Genomic DNA, 13,632 nt, shown 5'->3' with positions numbered 1-13,632 from the left:
GCTTTTGGATTAATATGAAGGTTATCTCCTTTGAGATTCGTCTATTCCAGAAGCAAATACGAAGCTTTTATATGAAAGATAATATTGCATCTATCAAAACTAATTGTTTTATGAAAAATATAACTCATTCCCACGGGAAAGATCGTTTCACAACCAAGAAAGTTGGAAAGTTGTAGATTTATCCTATAGAGACGCGTTATCTTCTCTCTCTCGAAAACCAGAAGCCGCCTTCAAACAAAACCTAACTTAGCTCCAGCCTGCCACCGCGGCGGTGCCGGAAGCGCCCTTCCTCCCCTTTAATCTCATTTTCCTTTTGCTTTTCTTCTCCTCGATTAACCAGTGTCGATATGCATCCTACTCTGAACCAGTTCGAACTCGTGCATGATTGCGTCTTGCTCGACGGTGATGGTACTGGCATCCATTGGAGAGGCGGCGAGACACTCGGGGCGTCTGAGGAGAGGAAAAGTCGGCTTTTAGGACTGACGAACTTGCTAGATCTGGTTTTTAATTTTTTCAGATCTACGGCAAGGGCGTCTTAGCAGCGGCGCGTGGAACGGAGTGACAACTTCTCTGTCACGGATATACATCCTGGTATGGCGGTATGTGGACGGCGAAGAGGTATGAAAGGCGGTGGATGGAGGATTGTTCTCCGGTTCTCGGGGACATCACGATCCAAGATTCAAGCTGACGGCGTAGTCAACCGGAGGAATGGTCTTGGCCGGTGAAGCGTGGCGAAGCTCTACTTCCCTGTGCCGGTGTTTTTTGACTGCGGTCATCCCGGTGGTTGGAGCTTCGTACTTCCAGAAAGCTGCGATTAGAGAAACCGGAAACGCCAACGCTGCTAAGGTCCGCTTTTCATTCCGTAAGATGCTGTCCCGTTTTTGGCTAAGGATCGAGGCAGTGATTGACGACGAGTATGAGCCGATGTCGGAATGCACTCTTGGTGTTGAGGCGGTTGGTACATGGACTGAACTTTGATCATGAGGAGACCAATTGCTGGGTCGGTTCATCTCGGGTCGTGGGATGAACTTGATTCATTGTGGTGAAAAATACACCGATGAATTAGATTGGGTAGTTTATGATCCATTCCAGTTTCGACTCCGTGTTCCTAGGCGATAATAGATCTCATCGGCTGTATGTTGGGTTTAAAATCTTTTGAGGTTGTAATCCTGTATTCACAATTTGGTTGATGAAAAGTTGTTTTTGAGTTAAAATAAAATAAAAAGTTGGAAAGTTGTTTTTTCCTTTTTTTTTTACATAAGATGATAGAAAACAAATTTTTTGGGTTGCTTTCAAATGCAATTTTCAAGCGCTACATCACCAAACTTCTTTGAGGACACTTTCTCTCCTAAAGGCGACAACAAGGCGATAAGGTTCCAAACCCTAGTTCTGTTTTTGGTGGGCTTCTGCCTCGTCGGCGTGCTCTTTGTTCTCACATCTCGATCTCGATGTCCTCTTCTCTGATTTATCCATGTCGGCCAAGAAGAAGAAGCATCGTCCCCTGTTCGCCGTCTCTTCAAAGGTTGCCAAACTCGCCAGAACCTCTAGTTACTCTTCTATGACCAAGAGGAAAAGTAAATCCTCCTCTGCATCAGTCGCTCTATTTCTGGTGTTGTAGCTTCCGGATCTATAGCTCCGATGGATGGCCCTTTGCTTTCTTGTCTCAAGAACGTCTCACTTGCTGGGATTAAGTCTTTAGCTTCCTCAGCCGGTGATTTTTCAGAACCTATCACCGTCGGATCTGAGTCTCCAAAGGTGAATTCTTATGCTCCCGGTGGTTCTCTGGTTGGAACTTCCATGCTTCCTATCTTGCCAGTAAGTACAACTGATGTTTCGATTAACCCACATATTACTACTGCTCTCGGGTCGATATCTGGTAACTCAGGAGACGTTCCTGCTCCGGCTCCGAGTTATGCTTCTTTGCTGAAATCGACAGAAGAGCTAAAAGAATTGGGAACCCCTACGGAGAACATCTCTGGTGCACCGTTTGTTCTTATTCCGGAGGAAAATATTCAGGCCGCAAAGAAAGAATTTAAGGATTATATCTTTGCGAAGTTCCACAGTGATGTTCCTCCTATGGGCAGGATTATTGGAATTCTAAATGCAGTATGGGCAAATTATGGTCCTCGTATCTACGCGCACAATCTTGGTCAGGGATCTTTTTAGTTGAAGGTTCTTAAACCTAGAGCTCGTGAAGCTTTATTAGCTCGATCGTGTTGGAATATAGTGGGCCTCCCGATGTTTGTTTCTTCATGGTCTCCAGATTTCACTCCTGACCCTCACCACAGCGGTGGTTCAAGTGGAGATGCGTAAAGTGACTTATATCTTCATCAACGATGAAAGTCTGAGCAAACTAGCTACTGCTATTGGAAAGCCAGTTGCTTTAGCCCCTGAAATTCAACGAAAGCAGAAATTTCAAGTTGCAAAGTTGTTTGTCAAAGTAGACCTTACTAAGAGTCTTCTAGATACTATTGTGTCTGTTTTTCCAATGGCGGAGAGACCCTCATCGAAGTTTCATACACCTGGTTACCTATTAAGTATCAAAACTGTGGGAAGTATTGTCTTAAGAAGGAAGATTGTCGAGTTGGAGTACATCTGGAGAATCAGAGGCATCCTGCTACCATAAAAGATGAAACCGAATCATCTCGTCGACGCTCTAAATCTAGACAAGGCCGTGCAAGGGTAGTCAAGACTCATAATATGCCTCATCAAGATGATCATATTGCTATTGGGGAGGAAATTTATATCTAAGACAGATCTGGTGTCTACAAGGAACCTTCTGGAGTAGAGGCTGTTGGATCAGATAATGAAGTCGAACCATGTGAAATTGTTGAAGAAAACGGTTTCTTGTTATTAAGATCCCTCACATGAGGATGCCTCGCTGGACAAGATTCATTTATTAGACTTGGTTGGTGCGCAAATTATTACCACTTCAGAGCAGAAATCAGTAGAACCTGCAAAAGTAGTTGGCATTGAGGAACCTGTTATTGATTCCAATGGAGGGGGACCTCTGCTCTCTAAAGATGCTCTCATCCTGGAACCTGCTGGGATTATGGAGGTGTGTTCTCTTGATAAAAATATTCTCCGTGTTGGGGACGTATCATCTAAGACCCTCAACTATTTTGAGGAAGTAGCGAAGTGGGTACTGGAGAAGAGAAGGATGCTACTGCTAGTGTTTTGTCAGATAATCTGATGGGTGCTGATTTGACTGATTTCCCAGCAGTTAATTCTAAGAATACTGCCTGTGACTCTGATTTGAAGCAGCCTCCTGACTTTGGTGATCCAAAAGAGGTTCAGAAACCTTTCTTCCTAGTGAATAGTGGGAAGAGTGGCCGCTAGGTCACTAAACACTAAAACCACATCAGTGATGTTTTTTCTGCGTGGAATGTTAGAGGGCTTAACAACGACAGACACCACACCATGACTAAGGATTGGATTAATATCCATAAACCTTTATTTGGAATTTTTTTGGAAACTCGTATCTTAGAGAGTAATAAAGATCAGATCTTACTAGCCATCTCTTGAGGTTGGAAATTTTCTGGAAACTATGAGGAGCATGCTCAGGGAAGAGTTGTCATTGTCTAGGATCCTCAGGCGTCAGTTTTTGTCTATCACCAAACTTATCATTCTGTTACGTGTGGGGTTCATGTTCCTGCTAAAAGGTTTAATGTTACTGTTACTTTTGTGTATAGTTTTAACAAACTGGAGGAGCGCACATTATTATGGGCTGGTTTAGTCAACCTGCATTCCTCAACACATGGTTTTCGATGTCATTGGGCAGTAATGGGAGAATTCAATCAGATAGGAGCAGTCATCATTCTAACCATCTATCAGCTTGTGTGAATATTTCTAGAATTGAAGACAGTAATCTCGCTGCAAGAGGCTGAGTTATTTGAGGCTCAAGCAAAGGGCCTTCCTTTTACCTGGAGAAATAGTCAAGATGATAATCCCATATCAACCAAGATTAATCATGTTTTTATTAATCACCCGTGGGCCACTGCGTTTATGGACTCCTATGCCGATTTTCTGGATCCTAGTCAGTCTGATCATACACCTTGTCTATTTTGGCTACCTTTTCACATTCGTCGAGTGTGTAAGCCGAACTTCTTCCACCATGTTAGTGATCACCCTCAATATTCAGAATTGGTTAGTGATGGTTGGCAGTATGCACATATTGTAGGAACCAATCCGTTCAAACTGGTCCGCTCTATGAAGTTAATGAAGATTGTGTTGAAAGGTTTAAATAGGCGGCATTACAGTGGAATTTCTCAGCGTGTGAAGGATCAGGCAGCTGTTGTTGATACTCTACAACGCTCGTTGCATACCGCACCTAACTCTGACACGGCAAGGGAAGAGCATTCTCAAAGGGCTCACCTTGATACACTTCTAAATGCTGAGCATAAATTATATAGGTAGAGATCGAGGGTAAGATGGGCTGATGTTGGAGATCGCAATACAACCTTCTACCACAACACAGTTTCTCAGCATGCGACAAGGAATCACATTCCCTTCTTGAAAGACCAAGATGATCAGTTAATTGTCTCAGCATAAGGGCTAAAGGAGCACTCTGCGAACTATTTTCAGAATATTCTAGGAACCGCAGACCAGCCTGTTTAGATGGATTCTCTCGAGGACATCCATGCTCTTCTCCCATTATGTTGCTCAGAGCTGCAGCAAACTTATCTCAGGAGACCCGTCTTGGCAGCTGAAATAAAAACAACAATCTTTTTGCTACCACTTAATAAGAGTCTGAGTTCAGATGGTTACTTTGTGGAATTTATCAGGTCTTCTTGGAATATTGTGGGGATGATGTCGTCGCTGCTGTTGCAGAGTTTATTAGAAATGGGAGATTGCTCAAGGATCTCAACACCACAGCAATATGCCTGATTCCTAAGAAACCTGAAGCTGCTTCTCTCTCGGACTACAAACCTATAAGTTGTTGTAATGTGGTATACAAGATTATATCAAAGATCATGGAAAACCGATTGAAGCCAATTCTTCAGAAGTTTGTGAGTCCTAATTGTTAGCCTTCTTGAAGGGAAGGAGCCTGGGAGAAAACGTTCTGCTTGCTTCAGAGTTAATCTGGGACTACAATAAGGTTTTTTTGTTTAAAATATTACATTTATGTTTTAAAATATTATTTCTGTTAAAACAACTGAACTCGTGAAAACTCGTTTGAACTGAACCGAAACACAAACTATACCGAATATAAACCAAACTGAATACAAACCGAACCGAAACGATCCAAACAAAACTGATTATGGTTTAATTCAGTTGAAAAATTTTAGAACCGAATTACCCAAACCGAACCGAATTACCCAAACCAGATCGATAAAATAACCGAAATGCCCACCGCTACTACTGAACCAAGCCATTAGCTTAATCTCGTTCAAGTTTAATCTTCAGTTCTCTTCTCCCCTTACGATTCAATTCTCTATTTTTTATTAGAAGATCTAGAAAACGTTTGATCCTATCGCAACCACCAGAGAGAGTAAGGAGATATTGGAGATTTTGCTCTAGCAAATCGTGGTCGTGTGAGTTTAAAAAGCTTTGACTAAGTTTCTGAAGTTGACTAGCTCCTTGTAGTAGAACATGGTGCTTTTGTAAGTGTTCAGACAGATAGCTGATCATAGAGTTATAATCCAACCGGTAAAGCCTTAGATTACGAGGTATAGACTTGGAGAAGCGGTTGTAAAGTCTGGATCTTAGGTTCTTCTGAGGATAAGACTTGGAGCACAAGTCTGATGTGGTCAAAGTTATGACATCTGTATCTCTAGTGGCCTGAGAAAGAAACAAAAGAGAAAAGATAAGAGATGATCAAGACAGGCTACCAAATCTCAAAATTTAAAGATACATTATTACATTGACATCGCAATGTGTTATTTTGGATACTTGAGTTATTCAATCAATGATTTAAAAACCTAAGTTAGAATCTTGTGTTTTCAGTCATATTCATATACAAGTTGAAACAAATATGCTATTCGGTTAATTATTTTCAAACTGAAGTTGAAACTTCATATATAGATGTTAAAATGTGTTAAAAATGAATAATATAAATGTTTTAGAATTTGACATACCAATACACCATCGTTATCAGATTGGAACTCCTTATTTTCTTGGGCCTCGTTGTATTCTTCATATGGAATTAACCGTATATAATTGTTCTCTGCAATGAGTACTTCACAAGCATCAGGCAATGTCGATACCATTTCTACCATTGTCTTGCTCTTAATGTCTTTCTTTGAAAGGTCCATAAGATTTTCTTCTATGACAATATTTCCAAAGGCACACCTTGTGAACAGCTCCAGAGCTTCTTCATAATTTAAACCTTTAAGCTCATAGAACTCACTCATTTTGCACTCCTCTAGAACTTGTTTATTTTGGGAGGTTATGATGATCAAGCTTCCTGGACCAAACTTGTCAAATTCACCAAGAAACGACTTTGCGTCCTGAGCATTTCGCACATCGTCCAGAGCAATAAGAACCCTTTTCTTGCGGGGGATCGGCTTTGAATCAATATTTAGGTCAAACTCCTCCATAAGAATCTCACTCAAGTAGTCAGAATGTAAAGTCTCAAGTCTCTTCTCATTATATTTTGTGCCAAAATCTTTGATGATGCAAGAAGCATCATAACCACCAGACATATGGCGAAAGAGGGCTATAGCCAAAGTCGTCTTGCCAATACCAGGCTTACCAAAAATGCCTAGAGTGCGGACGCCCCATGGTTGCTCGCATAGCAAGTTTTCTATCTCCTCTTGCCGCCTGTGGATCCCAATCTCTTCCGTTGGATAGAGCTTCTCACACACATCCCCGGCGATCTCTTTCATAAATTCGTATTCACTGCAAAACGAAAATTATTCATTAAAAAGTAAAGACGTACTATCTCTACATCTATATTATTAAAGGCAAAATACGTGGAGTGGTGTCAGTCATGGGTTTTTGGGTCTCGGTCGTATGGGCTTTAGGCCTCTTAGTAGGCTTTGGTCGGTTTGTGGGCTGTGATCAGGTTTTGTGCTTATGGGCCTGGTTGTATTGGGAATAAACTGTAATATTTGGCATTGGGCCTTAATGAATATGAATCTCAATTTGTGTAAAAAGAAAAAAAAGGCAAAATACATTTGAGGTTTGTTTGGAAATATGGATAGTAGTTTTCAAAAGAGAAATTTATTTGGAAACATAGATATTAGTTAAAAACGTTTTTTTGGAAATATAGATAGCAGTATATTAGAAAAAAAATAATGAGTTCATCTTATTAAAAAAATTGAAAACAATTATATTATGAATACTATCTACTTGGACTAGCTTTAAAATATAAGAAAATGAGTCAATCTAATTCTCCAAAAACATCTTTTATCTAAAATAATCATAAAACAAAATTTAAACTTTAAAGTTGGTTTTAATATATATAAGAAAATCGCCTAGTTTCATATACCCACTTAAATTATGGTTTTTATATTTCACATTAAATTTTAAAAGTATAATATATATGATGGTACATATAAAATATTATTAATTATATGATTAGTTATATGATGTTACATATAAAATATGATTAGTTATATGATGACATATATGATATGTAATAGTGATTAGAGTTGGGCGTTTAGGTACCCATTCAGGTTTGGTTCAGATCTGTTTGGGTTTCGAATTTCTGGGGTCAAAGATTTCCGCTCCATTCGGATATTTCTAAATTTTGGTTTGGGTTCGATTCAGATCTTTACGGGTTCAGTTTGGGTTCGGATAACCCATTTAAATTATTTTTAGAATTTTAAAATTCATTATATACTATAATTTTCTCAAAATCTACAAACGAAATAATACATTACATATAAATTTGAATAACATATGTCAGAATACCTAAACTTAACATATAAATTGGTTTGATTTAAATATTTGGATAGAGAATCAATAAATATTTTAAGTATTTTTGATATTTTGAGTAAACTTTAACTATTTTAGATATTTACTTTTAACTATTTGTATATATTTTCAAGTATTTAAACCAACTTAAAAGTATCATATATATTCTAGATATTTTTATATATATTAAATATATATTTCGAATACATTCGGATACCCAAAACACTTCTTTCGGATCGGATTCAGGTTATCTAAGTACCAAAATTTGAATAATTCAGATATTTAATCAATTCCGGTTTGAGTTCGGTACTACTTTTTGGATCGAATTCGGTTCGATTCTTTGAATTTGGATTTTTCGCTCAGACCTAATATTAACATGAAAAAAAAATAGTAACATTTTTGAAAAAAATATCCGCGTAGACGTACGGATTAAAGTCTAGTATTTATTTATAACTTGGGTTAGGGCGAATAAGTAAATGAGCTACTAATATATAGACATCTAACTTTGGAATGAATATTTGAAAACTTATGTTATCTCAGTTCAAAGGAATGTTAATTTTCAATTTTTTTTCATTCTTACCGATCATAAGCTTGTTTCACCTTTTCATGAAAATATAACGGTTTTATATTTTTCTTGCAATATTATTTTTGAAAAAGGTTGGAAATGGAATGGATTAATTGCGCGTTGTATATAGTTTTCCTCAAGCAGTTATATAAACTTATTTTTATTCTAAAAACTAAACAACATGTAAAGTCCATAAAATAATATATTTAGGGTCAATTGCATGTCAGCGTTCTTCCAATATCGTGTTTCGACTATAGTACTTTGGATAATTATAATAGCAAGTAAAATGAAGTTTCTTAGGGCGATTATCGGTAGATACGTTTGTTAGGTTTTTAACTTTTTCTGATTTTTTTTAAAATATTAATTGAGTCAATCGCGGACTCCATGTGTCAGTGAGGTCTGTAAACCATTTAATAAATCCAGCACAAACGCCTCTTATTTAACGAACGTATGTCATCGGTTTTGCAAAAGTTAGTGGTCCCCCCTCCTTAAGAAATGTGATTCCCCTTCCGATAATGTTGTCCTTAGATCATCTTCAACGGTTTATTTTATTTTTTATATAAAATAGAGTAATTATATAACATAATTGGAGTTTGCTCCAGTGGTACTCTAGAGTCGATTGGTTGGATTATACCTGTAGAAAATTTACTGTAAAATTTTTTGATGTATCTGTATTTAAAGTAGCTGTAGAAATTAAATAAGAGAAACGATAAAAAAGGAAATATATTCCTACAGCAATATTTTTATTTTAAAAAAAATTCTGTATCCATATTTTTTTGTTTTAGAAAATAAGGTTTTTACGATCATTTTTTATTTTATTGACTTTAAATTTAAAAACTACTTAAAACATGATTGATAACTTAAGTTGTTGTAGATAAAAATTAAATCTAAAGTCACTAGTTACAACTCAACCAATCACACCCTCTATTTTAGAGTAAAAGATAGAGCAATGAACATAAAGTAAATAAATTACTCTATAATTGGAACAAATCTATTTTTCGAGTACCATTGGAATAATTTTACTATAAATTCTATTTTAGAGTGAAAATAGAGTGTTGTTAAAAATATCCTTTACAACTGCATTGATTAGGTTTAAATCTTTTTTTTTAAATTACAAGAGCCTCGGGCCAAAGTTTAAATCTCCCTAGACCTAAAACTATTGCATGGAATATTAGTTTCGTTCTATTGGTCATTCGAACTAGAGAACTCTGACATAATAGTCAAGGTTGTTTTCAGTTGAGATCATGACCTTTGCTAATTGATTAGGTTTAACATGCAAGACAGATATTTTCTCTCTCTTTGGGTGTGATTGGTATATTTCCAGCGTAATTAAGAGTAACATTGAATAGAGGAAAGAGAGTGAAGAGAAAGAAGCGAAAAAGAGAGTAAATATTTACTCCACTCAAAACATGTGAGATAATTTCCACCATTTTCAGCTGTATTCAGCTAATATATATTTTAGCCTGATTGGTTAATATTTAGCAGAAGCTGGAGTAAAACAGTTTTACTCTAGAATATTTACTCTAAAATGTCTATACAATCACACCTTTGTATGTTGTTTGTGTAATGAATTTTTTGGTACTTTCGTTTCTTTTATACTTCTATGAATTGTTGATTTAAACTTTGCGAAAAGAGATTACATGATTTACAGTAATAGTAAATTTATCTTAAATTAGATAGAGATATAGTGAAAACGTAATACTAATCCTTATTATTTTAAAATATACATGATTGAAGTTTTTATGCGTTTCTATGTTTGAAGACCAAGTAAATCATCTTACCCAAATAACTGATTTAAATTTTATAATAAATGTTACTGATTAAATTTAATATATTTCTTTGTATTGAATTTCTTACATATAATTAATATATATATATATATATATATATAAAATTTTACTATAATTTGTTATTAATAAAAAAATAATTCTATTTAATAAATTTTTAATATATAGACATTAGTTAAGGAAAAAATTATTGTAGTTCCTTTAAACAGATACCTTCGTTCGTCATTATATATGTGACCTGGTAATACTGCTGATGAGTCTAGTAAAACCTGATCGAGCACTGCAATCTGCCTTGCCGATAATATCGTTACTCCATAGAGCACTGGAACCACCACAAGGTCTTTCTTAGAGAGATGATTCACAAGATTGTCAGGGGGAGAGAACGTGTCCTCCTTGGAGAAAACAACCACAAGAACCTTAATTTGCTGGGCGAACCGATCGCTTTGATCATCGAGCTGATAAATCCCATGGTGGTTGAAAGTAGCTTTGAGGTAGTTGATGAAGGAGAAGATTGATTGGTCGCTGTTGTCAAAACTGATATAAACGCAGTGATTTGGTTTGTCGTTGTTGTTTTTGACTTCGGTGTCCATATATTTGTTAGGGATATCAAATGCAAAAATATTTTATCTGTTTGTGTACTTGAAAACGTTTCGGTTTTGCAACCCGTTTTTGGTTGGAAATGGAATGGATCAATTGCATATTATATAGCTTTTTCTCAAACAGCAATAATATTTTTTTTTTTGGACAAATAAACAGCAATAATATATTTAGTGTCAATTTCTTGTAAGCGTCTGGAAGCTTCTCAAATCTATACTAATAAAATTGAGTTTTTATCTCTTTAGGGGGGAGAGGGGGGATGCCATGTGGCATTCTCCTTTTAATAATTAAAATCTTTTCTCAACTTTATTTAATATGTTTTGGTGTTAATTGTGATTAGTTGTTAGTTTATTTTTGTTATTGACAATTTATTAAGAGGGGGGGGGGGGGAGGGAAGGGAAATGTCATGTGGCATTCTCCTTTTAATAATTAAAATCTTTTCTCAACTTTATTTAATATGTTTTGGTGTTAATTGTGATTAGTTGTTAGTTTATTTTTGTTATTGACAATTTATTACAATGATATTTTAATTTTCAATTGAAGTTTAATTTATTATGAATTTTATGTCTTGTTTTTTTTTTAGATTTCATAACTCTTATGTTACATATTTTTTAATAATTAAAATCTTTTCTCAACTTTATTTAATATGTTTTGGTGTTAATTGTGATTAGTTGTTAGTTTATTTTTGTTATTGACAATTTATTACAATGATATTTTAATTTTCAATTGAAGTTTAATTTATTATGAATTTTATGTCTTGTTTTTTTAGATTTCATAACTCTTATGTTACATATTTTTTTAAAAATACTTTAAACTATTTCTTAATATTTTGTATGTCAAATAAAAATACGAAAATGGAAACTAAAATTAAGTATTTTCATAAACTTTTAAACATAAAATAGATACATATCCAAACTATTGCTTTATATTTGAAAACATTTAAAATATTAACTTTAGTTTTTATATATTTATTTTCATAGGTAATATACTATTATATAATAAAACTAATTCATTTACTAAACAGCGGTTCACCCACGGTTAATCCAATGATCCAGAGACCCGGCAAATCGTCCGGTTCAATGTCTGGGTCGGGTGTCAAAACACTGGTTTATAGGGTTTCTTTGTATTTGATGTTGACGATGGAGAATTGAGCCTCTACGACTCTCCTTCTTTAACGCAATCGACGTAACCGTCATATAATCAATTTAGAAATTCCACTCATCCCACTCTAATAATGTTTAGTAATTGATGGTGATTCAAGTCCAAAAGACTAACATTTGGTCTATTGGTATTGGCACATAAACTCTATGGTATCTTCATATGTTACCGCGTGCAAGGAAACCAATAACTTCCCTGATGCATGGTATCCGTGTTTACATTTTAAAAACAGTGAACATGATTAATATACTCTTAAAACTTAACTAAAAAAAAAGAATCATTACTTCCAATTTGAGAGAAATTTAAAAACGTTGTCTGGTTGCTAAAGTTATTTAAAATTGATGTAAACCACACACCACCCTCACCATTAATCCTTTGCACCACACTAACCATTTATATCAAAACCATTACTAAATGCAACAATTCAGCAAGCCCGAATGTCACAGATAGTTAGAAATTGTCTTTCTCATGATCGTTATAGATGCTAACATCTCATTTACTAATTAACAAATTGATTTTTTACTAGGAAGATTTGGTGAAATTGTTCCATTCCGGTTAAAATAGAAGTTGTCCATTAAATAGAGGAGTTTACGAACCATTTATAGTTTTTAGATAAAAAACATATTTAGATTCATATTAAGATTCGTTGATATTTCTAAATAAGGGTAGACAAACAAGAATTTCGTTATGAATACACACAAAATCTTCCATTATAACAAAACTAATATAGAAAATAATTTTATGTTTCTTATTTTAAGATACATCTTTTTAAGAGAACTTGAAACTAAAGTAACACATACAACTCGCACTTCTAATTTTCGACTGTAATTTTGCTTGGGAAGTCTGGAAGCCGATCGCAGACAAGTGTAACTTCACTTCATTAAGACAATGGTCTGCTCTCCTTGTGCAACTAAATGGCCATCCATCAAATAGGGTGCAGAAGACTCTGCTCCTCCTATGCTGGCAAGCAACCCTCTACACGCTTTGGACTGAAAGAAACAATCGTTTGCATAGCTCCCGGTTCACTTCACCGCAGGGACTGATTGCTCAGATCAAGCTCACTGTGAAAAATAGAATCTCCAGCCTCAGGAGAGAGAGACCCAAATTCTGCTCAGCTCTTCTTCAATTGTGGTTCACTAACTAGATTTCTCATCTCTTAGATATCTGATTCAAGTTTGTATCTTTCTAGATATGTAAGACCAGTTGGTCTACTGAGTTAAAACTCTGTAAACTCTTATTTCTCCTGCATTTTCAATAGAAAAATCTTTGTCAAAAAAAAAAAAAAAACTCGCACCTCTATATTTTAAAAGTCAACATGGTAATTTTAAAAATATATATTAGATACTCACCAATTATTTTACCAAAAATTGACACTTCACCCTTATTTTTTTATAAAATTTGAAACGTATTCCATCTTTCTATTATTTGAACTAAATATATTAGTAAAAGTTTTATAGTTCATATATAGTTATTTTAATAATTAATAATATAAGTATGTTCTCTATATAAAACATCAATTTTGTTTTATGTTTAAATTCCAACTAAATTAATTTTGTTATGACTATCAGTTTTTTATTCTATTTTTATTAAATCGATTAGTAACAACCACTTATGCTATTACACTTTAAACTAAACAACTTCAAACAAAGTAATGCAATACGGTCA

General features: G+C 35.1%; 1 protein-coding gene across 1 annotated transcript; it reads right to left on the bottom strand.

The window, feature by feature from the left end:
- Positions 1–5,074: 5,074 nt before the first annotated feature.
- Positions 5,075–10,898, bottom strand: LOC108831015 (probable disease resistance protein At4g19520). The gene is made up of 3 exons (XM_018604571.2): positions 10,426–10,898; positions 6,078–6,840; positions 5,075–5,781 (listed from the first exon to the last, which is right to left on the bottom strand). The coding sequence occupies exons 1-3, from the start codon at positions 10,800–10,802 to the stop codon at positions 5,380–5,382; spliced, it is 1,542 nt and encodes a 513-aa protein (XP_018460073.1). The 5' UTR covers positions 10,803–10,898; the 3' UTR covers positions 5,075–5,379.
- Between the last annotated feature and the right edge of the window lie 2,734 nt (positions 10,899–13,632).

The sequence above is a fragment of the Raphanus sativus genome, chromosome 4 (assembly GCF_000801105.2).
Source record: "Raphanus sativus cultivar WK10039 chromosome 4, ASM80110v3, whole genome shotgun sequence".
Classification (NCBI taxonomy): domain Eukaryota; kingdom Viridiplantae; phylum Streptophyta; class Magnoliopsida; order Brassicales; family Brassicaceae; genus Raphanus; species Raphanus sativus.
This window is presented reverse-complemented; position numbering and strand designations above follow the sequence as displayed.